At 30.3% G+C, this 9,633-nt stretch overlaps 2 protein-coding genes across 2 annotated transcripts; both read right to left on the bottom strand.

Annotated features, from left to right (window-relative positions):
- Positions 1-707: 707 nt before the first annotated feature.
- On the bottom strand, positions 708-1,711 carry roh (reduction of Rh1). The gene is made up of 3 exons (XM_018546048.1): positions 1,599-1,711; positions 984-1,151; positions 708-915 (listed from the first exon to the last, which is right to left on the bottom strand). The coding sequence occupies exons 2-3, from the start codon at positions 1,144-1,146 to the stop codon at positions 836-838; spliced, it is 243 nt and encodes an 80-aa protein (XP_018401550.1). The 5' UTR covers positions 1,147-1,151; positions 1,599-1,711; the 3' UTR covers positions 708-835.
- A 2,389-nt stretch (positions 1,712-4,100) lies between these two features.
- SrpRalpha (signal recognition particle receptor alpha) lies at positions 4,101-9,262 on the bottom strand. Its single transcript, XM_018546010.1, has 8 exons — positions 9,146-9,262; positions 8,008-8,377; positions 7,553-7,594; positions 7,190-7,331; positions 6,797-6,935; positions 5,877-6,409; positions 5,239-5,653; positions 4,101-4,574 (listed from the first exon to the last, which is right to left on the bottom strand). Exons 1-8 carry the CDS (start codon positions 9,260-9,262, stop codon positions 4,449-4,451), a joined length of 1,884 nt encoding a protein of 627 aa, XP_018401512.1. The 3' UTR covers positions 4,101-4,448.
- Positions 9,263-9,633: the final 371 nt, after the last annotated feature.

The following is a 9,633-nucleotide window of genomic DNA, read 5'->3' as shown; positions in this document are numbered from 1 at the left end:
TTATTTACAAGAATACATATAGCTGCACATACATATAATTTTAGATGTATTACTCATGCACAAAGCATTTCAAAATAATGACGTACAGCTGATTTATAGTTTTCATTTGCTTCGACAGTACAAGAATTGCACTATTTTCGTTATAGATATAAACTGAAAGAGATGCTCGATATATTCTCGCATCAATTTTATTTATTATTTTATTAATCATATAAAGCGGCAACTTATATATACTCATTGCCATAGTTATTAAGAATCGCGTAATTATATACATGGTAAGTCACTATAAATTTTGCTTTTCTCGAGATCGTCTGTACGCGAGCTTTAATAATAGAATACGAGCACGGCTTTCAAAAAATAAAATATAAGTTTAGAAGCGTCGTTTATAAAAATTTATGTTTGTAGATCCAGACAATAAAATTGGATACTTTTGTACTGTGTGTTCTGATTGTTATTAAATGAAGCGTTGTCATTTCAAATATTTTGTAATATCCATGTAACTTTCTGTTTTTGTCAATGATACTTATTTTTTACTTATTTAGTTTATTTTTAACATTTTAAATTTTTAGGTTAGATTTGTATGGCGGCTGGTATAAAATTTCTTGTATTTTGTAATAATCCCAAAAATACGTTCTTTTTAGTTATGTATATTTTATATGATCATTTTGATAACCAAACTTCTGAATAGATTTTTTTTACAATTCCCTTGTATCCATAATTTATTTCACATATACAGTTACATATTTATTTGCTCTAATTCGACAGAGAAAAGACTAAATTCTTTTTTTCTTACACATCTGTTTTAATATCATTTTCTAATGATTACATTTCTATTTCAATGATGGCCATCTGGAGGGCCATAGAACATTTCCCGATGAATTTTGTCCCACTTCTCAACATTCGCAGGAGAATATGCTGAAAACAAGAACACAGTAGATGATATACATTCTAAATCAAACGTTGATACAAGCAGTTAGACTTACATAATTTTTGAATCTTATAAAAAATGGGAATTGTTACGAATGTGCTAATCAATAAATATTTAAACAGCCAACTATGCTGCATGTAATATTTGAACGGAAACTGGGCAATCTTTGCAGTTAAGGTATATGGATACTTCATGGGCCGATGTGTACCTTGGAACATGTTGTCTATAACAAATAAATTAATCACAATCAACTTATCTACATAAATAACAATAGTAATGTAGTACAACAAATATGTGTAAAAAATCTCAGTACAATTGCAGTATAAAGTGTTAGTACATCACACACAGATACATGGTCAGGTATCCAAAAAGATTATTTGCAACCTTCAAAATCATGGGAAGGTTTCTTTTCGTTATAATTTTATCAAATTACATGAATAGAGAGATTTCACATAACGTATGTCATTAGTGCGAATAAAATGAGTTTGGAATAGTACAATTTATATGACTAATCACAATTCTGATCTTCAAAAGAAAAAAGGGACGATTTAAACATAACTTATAAAAATTGTCGCTAGAAATTAAAGTATTATAAATTACATGAGAAAATGGTTAGAGTACAATTGACGCTTTTTTAACTTCACGTTTAACACAATTTTAAATTACTCACTATTTCGGATTTATATTTGATAATTAGGTGGAATTATGTAAGAAAAGATCAGAGATTTTTCTTTTCCAAATGGCACTTCACAGGATGTGGTAGGATGATGAGATCATGGTAGAAAGACAAGGGTATGCTCACGCGCATGATAATTCCAGCAACCAATGAGAATGCAGCCAGCTGACGTCACATTACGTCATCATTACGCGGCAAATCTAAATGGTTAAAAGAGAAGTAAATCATGATAGCGTCAATACATTAAGATAAGCGAAAGGATTTTATGGCAATGATGATTGATAAGTATAAATTTGTGATGACAATTCGTACATATATTAACTAAACTGCAATTAATATTAAAAACCAATAATTCTTAATAATAAAATTAAATAATTATAATAAAAAAATTCAACAGAGTGGGACATTCTTGTAATTATTAATTACTTAATTAATAACACTTTTAATTTGTAATAAAATCAGAAATGAAATTGTATATTAAGAAAATAATTAGTAATTAATACGTAATTTACATCCGTAATGAATGCTGTTCATTCTTGGAAAGTTGATATTTTTTAAATTAAATAAATTTAGTAGCATTAATATTATGTTGTATTCATGTATAATTAAACATTAAATAAAATTACATAAAATTACATTACATTAATTAATTAATTAATTAACATTAAATTGACATTAACATTAACATTTAATTATTTACATTATTTAATTACATTACATTTAATTATAAATAATCGTATATTGTAAATTATTGTACATTATGTATAAAAATAATGAAATTGCAGTACCTAAAAAATTGTGAGGGCTTTTTGAAAGGAAAAGAAAATCGTAGTCGTGTGAAATTACATACTGAACTTAATTATTTACAAATTTTAACAATTTTCTTATTTTTTCTCTTTCTATTTTGCAATGATATTTGACGATTAATTTCTCGTACTCGGATGCACGTTCGCGTCCTTACTAAACATAAAATTACTTCTTTAGGTATTTCGATTGGGCGTTTTACCGATAAAAAAATGGATAGGGGAAGAGGATCATGTTTCCTATGTGGACAAGGCAGAAATGAAGAAATCAGTTTGCATAAGTAAGTGTTAAGAATTAGCCTCGGTTTTAGTTTTACAATAAAGTTTATTACGAATTATTTCAACTAAACTATTACATTCAATCAGAGCGAGCTGTCTCCTAGAAAGGCAAACAAACGTCAGTCGAAGTGAAGCTCGCGAGAGACAAAAAACAGCACACGATTCAGGAAAAAATAAACATCACTATCATAAAGACATGTTCACAGTAAATTCGCAGATTGGATTCTTATTTTAAAATCTAGCGCCATCTAAGAACTACCTCAACGATTATTCTTTCTCCAACAGTAAGTTTAATGACAAATTTTAATTTTTATTAAATATTTTGAGCAATCGATGTATTTTCATCATTTGTCGTTAAACTTATTGCAAACTGATTTCTTCGTTTCTGTGTCGTCCACACAAATAACATGGATCGTCTTACCCTATCCATTTTATTATCGGTAAAACGCCCAATCGAAATACCTAAAGAAGTAATTTTATGTTTAGTAAGGACGCGAACGTACATCCGAGTACGAGAAATACTCCACTTTTCGTTTACGACGACTCCTTTTTTATCTCCTTATGTGGAGCATAGGACGTCTATAAGCCTCTTCCTCTTTTGTCCGAGACTTATATTCGTTTCTCGAATCAGATTGTTTTTCGGATTTGTGGGTGATTGATCCACAGAATCCTACCTCAGTCAGATATTAGAGACAAATATATCTATAACTGATATGTATATGACCTACAGTTTAACGCCGAATCCGAACAGCGCTGATGATCATAGATCTTTTGATCACCAGGTGGAGCCATTTTTTGGCTCATTAAACGCGAAAAATCGCGTTTGGACGCACGTGGGATTGAACTCGGGTCTACAAATCGCGAGTCAATCGCACAGAGCGGTGAACCACTCGACGCCACATCTATGTATAGATTTTAAGATTATATATGTATTTTGCGCACTGCTAACAGCGTTGATTCTTAACAGCCTTTATGTATTTACTTAATTTTTTGTATTGTTTTAAAACATACAAGAGTCTATAATTCAATTATATTATTAATTTATTAAATTTTTTATACATTTTAATTGTATTTATTTCAAATCATGTGGCGTCGAGTGGCTCACCGCTCGGTGCGATTGACTCGCGATATATTATTTACTTTCTCTTCTAAACGCAATCATTCTAATAGCGTTTTCTCTTGGCTGCACCAGTGCAACACTCAGCTGAACTTTTGCACTAGTTCATCTTTCTTCCTTTTCTCTCTAGGAGAAGGGAAAAGGAAAAAAGATGAACTGGTGCAATCACCTTACACTGGTGCAGCCAAGAGAAAACTCTATGAGCGTGCTGGAGTGAGGATGATGGAAGCATGTTCGAGTACATGACGTAAATAAATCTTCAACAAATGTATTCTCGTGGAACAAAAACTACTTCTAAACTGTGAAATATTCAACTTTATTTGACAAATCCAATTGTTTACAATAATTTAACATATTAATTGAGAATGCAGTCCTTTTTCTCTTTTTCTTTTTTTTTGTAACAACAGTGCGATGCACTTTGCAAAATTTTGTACAGTCGGGTTTTCATATTTATTCATTAGATCAGAATATCCGTTCCTAATTTTTTCCTTTAGATTTCATTTGACAGTTTGGCCAAACAATAAACTATTTCTGCACATAACATAAAAGCTTGACTGTAACATCAACATATAACAAAGCTTAAATAAAATCTACATATTGCAAGTAGAATGCCTGTAGAAATTTATTATTGCTTGTAATATTTTTTTATTTCATTAAAGCGTGTACCACCGCTTTGGCATTCAATGATTTCAGATCGGTATAAGTTTGGCCGGTTCCAACAAAAACAATAGGTTGACCAGTGATGTATGTCATTGTAATAGCTGCTCCAACCTGCAAATAATATTTATGAGAAACGATTGTAAATGCTACAAAATAATAGAAGAATAATAGATATTTTATATATATATATATTTTTTTTTTCATATTATACAGGATGTCCAAAAATGACGGTATCTCTTATGATCAGGTAGAGCAGACTAAATTGAGTCAGATGGTCCTCTATTATTTTGTAATTTTCGCAATAGTTAACAAAGAATTTATTGTTTACTATAAGCGGTATAAAGGTGTTTTTACATATTTCTATAATTCACAAATCGCGAAACATAGTTTACAAACGCAGACGCAGAATGAAAATATCTCTGCATTAGATGATTATATTTTACTATATGCTTGCTTTTGGTAGTAGATCAAGCAAATACACTTATCTGGCAAAACATTCAAGAATTAATTTAAATTAATTTCTTATTGCTTGTAACATTTGCGAAAATTGCAAAATAGTACGGAACTTTTGACTCCATTTAGTCCACTTTATAGATGTAAATAATGCAAATCCGAAATTCTTTAGTGATATTTAAACGAAAACTATTAAAATTTTGAGTAGAAAGTTGAAATGGATGTCTGAATACTTGAATATTGACATAAAAATTAAAGAGGTTCTAAAAAAAAAAAGGAAATACGTAATTAAAGTCTTTTATATAATAGAAAAGAAACTTACTTTATCATCGATTGTATCAAACTTTGTCAACACGATACCGTCGATAATATGAGGATTGGTAGACTGACTATAGTCAGCCAAGGCTTGATTAAATTTCACCAGCTGATCCACAGCTTCATTTCCAACAAGAGCTTCTCCCACAAATAATACCAAGTCCGGCTCGTTTACTTTAATTAGCTTTGTCAAAGCTCGCATCAATGGTTCATTATCTTGCATTCTACCAGCAGTATCAACCAGGACAACATCGATTTTAGAATCCTTCGCAAACCGTATTGCCTCCATGGCAATACCTGCGGCATCTTTACCATAACCCTTTTCGTAAAGCTGTACCATTGATTGATTTCCGTGCTTTTCCGGTGGATGTAGAGCATTTAAATGACGCATGTGCGTTCTCAGTTGTTCAACAGCTCCAGCTCTGAATTACCAAATTATTGTCATTAATCATTAAAGCTTATATATCAATTTTTATTAGAATTGAAGTATTTTGATAGAATTGAGGCACTTATATACGTAACAAATTAATACCTTAAAAAATTCATTTTAGAAGTAAAATAAATGTATATGTGTGCATACAAAAAAAAAATATAAAAAAATATTGTATTTCAAGAGAGAATGTTTATGAGATAATATTCATTTACCTGAATGTATCGCATGCAGCTATTAACACGCGAAAATTGTTTTCTATTAACCAAAAACAGATTTTTGCCAAATTCGTCGATTTGCCGACCCCATTGACGCCACAAAAAGTCATCACATAAGGCCTGCTGCTGTTCTTAGCTTCTAAAGTATCTCGTAGAATATCGATTCTTCTTTTGGGCGATAGTATCTGAACTAAAGCTTCTGTTAGAGTAACTTTCACAGTGTTTGCCACGCTATCAAAAGTGCCAAGTATCTTTCCTTCCAACTTTGTGCCAACAGAATCGCATAACTTCTGTGCGATGTCCGCAGCAACATTTTTAGTAATTAGATGATCCTTCAGTTTTTCCAAAACCGGCAACATATCTTCTTGCTTTAGAGATTTACTGCCGACTAAACTTTTAAACATAGAGAACATACTCGTTTTCTTTTGCACTTGCTGTTTGGATTGCTCTGTCTCTTCCTGATCGGAACTATCCTCAGATTCGCTGTTCACCTCAAGATCGCGTATGCTACCTTTCATCTGTCCAACTAGCTACAGAAAATAATGAGAATACAAATAAGCTATATAAATAATGAAAACATAAATCTTAATTTTTTCGACTAAAAGTCGGTTTATTCAATGTATCTTTTTTCCTTCATATTTTTTTTTGTTTGTTCTTTTTCAATTGAATTCTTCAATCCATTATTGTAAGAATTAATTCATTATATATTCGCTAACAGTTATATAAAATTTTTTGAATTTTTGTACACACAATTTAAAAAAAATAAAAAATAGAAAGACAAAACGGGATTAATTATATCAGTTAGATATCAAATTTAATAAAAAAAATTCATAAGATTTTCTATTAGCAAAATTGAAATAGAAAACAAATTTTTCAATAAACTTGATATTAAAAGAATGTAAAAGAAAAAATATTACAGCTGTATTGGCTGCCACATAGTCATCATTATCCTCAGGCTTGTCTTTAGTTCGTTCTAATGTAGCAAGATCCTTAGTTGTGCCACCTAGTTCCCAGATGCGTGGTTTTTTGCCAGCTTTCTCAGGTTTAGGACTTTTCCTAATACAATATTTGCTTTTGTTATTTATAATTTTTTAAATTTATTGTTATATATATTTTTTATATAATAGAAATAAAAAACATTCTTTATAAAAATAAAATTAAAATAATATGTTTGACCTGGGAGGTATATTTAACTTTTATAATTTTAAAATAATATGACCTATATTAAAGATTTTATTAATTCAGTTTACAAAATCTGGAAGATTACTTTCTTTAATATTAATATAATTAAGAAGATAATATACACGTACTGCTTGTCAGCTTTCTTCTTTTGTCCTGCCATTTTCTGAGCGAGTTTCATACGATTGGCGATCAATGTTTCTTCGTCAAGTTCCCCATTACGTTCCATTTGATGTTTTGGCAATTCTTGTTTTGGAACATCTTGAATTTTTGCTGCAGGATTTAAATATATTTGATTTAATACAAATTACTGAATAAAGAGAACTATTTCAAACAAAACTTTAATGGAACAAAATTAAATTTGTTAATTTTATTATTTTATTCATGCAATATTGTGGATATTATATAATATTAAGATACGCAATACTGCACAAACATGCAAGAATTTAGTAAACTACTATGATATTATAAATAAAACATAAAAGTCTACTTACTATGATAATCCCCATTACAATTATTTGCTTTCTTCTTTTTACCTAGAAGTGAAGAAGAAAATCCCTATTGTTTTAGTATTACCCAGATCAAAATAAGAAAATTAGTAAACAAGAATAGCTTACAATTCTAAATGTTACATAAATTTGCTTACTGTTTCATACCGCAAAAATAAAACAAGCACGCGATACTTCTACCCTTTTATTATACTATACTATACTTCTTTTTTCCTTAGGATGTTGTTATAAATTTTATTTTCGTAATTTCTGAATTTTCCCCTATACAGCAAACCTGAATATTATGAATGACTACAAATAAAATTTACCCTTCTTTTGCACCTTTTTTTTAAATTATTTAAATTTTAAAATTCAAGCTCATTTATTTCAAAAATAGATAAAGCTATGTATACTGTTATTGCATTACAAAGTAATTGTTATACTGTTAGTTATGGCTATACCTGGCTTCTTATCATCCTTGTCACTTTTCCTCTCAATCATACTAGCAATAGTCTTTTTGGACTTCAGACTTTCATCAAAAGTACGCATTTGCTTCGGTATCTTAGCCTGTGAACGTGACCAGTGTTCAGCTCGTTCAAGTACCATATGGTAAACTTGTTCGAACTCAAAATTGGTAAACCAGCTTGAGTTCTCGAGCTCATTTTTGAAGCGATCTCTAAACTCTAGGTGGATATCATTTAGGAATTTATCCACATAAGATAACTGTAGTATCTTCTGATATGCCACTACAAATACCAACTCAAACTCATTGTCGAGTTTATATTGTAATCGAAGGGAGTCATGCTCAAAGCTGTGATTCCCTGTACGTTCCTAAAAAAACCAATTTTTATAACAATTCGTAATTTACTTTTTAAATTGTATAGAAACTGGAAATTCCAATAACATTTTATAAGGAAAACAGGTAAAAATTTATTTCATATAATATTTAATTGTTCAATCTAGTGTAGTTGTATTTAATATTTTTTATAAAAGTATATATATATATATACTATATAGAGATAAAAGTCTCAGTTGTACCCAATACTAATATTTACTTGTTAAGAGATACAAAAGAATTATTATTCAAATATGTAACTTAAAAAAAAAATATAAGATACAGGAAATACTTGTTTCTTATATCTAATATCCAATTTTTAAAATTTTATTTTGCAGAATAAAGAATCTTTCACAAAATATATAATTAAATTTGATAATTAGATTTTCAACCATATGGTGCATTTAACCTAACAACATTGTCTTTAGCATTATGTATAATTAATTTGTAAAATCAATAAACATTTGAACATTTTGAAACAGTTTTAAACAAAGCTTTATACATTCAATCTTTTATATAATACAACTTTTCATGAAAATAATAAATTCAGAAAAAAATTAAAATCTGAAGATGTAAGGACAGATATTTATAGAATTGCGGCATTTTTTTTAAATAAACAGAATTGTTACAGAGGATTATTGTCAATTAAATAACTCGAATAAGGTGAGTTTTACGTGAAGAAATTGAGGAAATGCATCACGCAATTTAGGGTCAAAGGTCGCCAGACATAGACGTGTGCCTGTTAATATATTTTTGCGACTCACTTGCAATATAACACTTCTTATCAGGGCATTGACGCTGGGCGCAAAAATCTGAGATGTGCTTTGGAAGCACCAGAGCACTATGCCACCTTTGCTGAATATTGTAAAAAGATCGAGCATGATTTCACGATGTTTGAATGCGAGAGAGAAAGAACCTGTCTCACAAACACGGCCACGACAACTTTCGACCTAACCTATTGACACAATCGAATCGAACGTCAGACTGTCAAGCCCATGGCACAGAAAAACGTAAAGTCCATTCTACATTGGTCGTATCGTAGGCATCGCAGGTCACAAATTTGTTGCAACAGCCAATCCGATGTGCAGTCAACAGGTCTGTTCTTTATTGCTGAACTTTTGCATTAAGCCAGCGGCACACGGTGCTTGTTTTCCTGCTGGATTGCTAGCTAGATCAGATTCTTGCCATTGGATTGGCTGCGATATTGGCACTTTCAGCACCGCAGCCAATACGGTGGCAAGATTCTAATCCA

This window comes from Cyphomyrmex costatus, unplaced genomic scaffold (assembly GCF_001594065.2).
Source record: "Cyphomyrmex costatus isolate MS0001 unplaced genomic scaffold, Ccosl1.0 scaffold51, whole genome shotgun sequence".
Lineage (NCBI taxonomy): Eukaryota > Metazoa > Arthropoda > Insecta > Hymenoptera > Formicidae > Cyphomyrmex > Cyphomyrmex costatus.
Note: the sequence above shows the minus strand (reverse complement) of the source record. Positions and strands in the feature narration are given on the sequence as shown.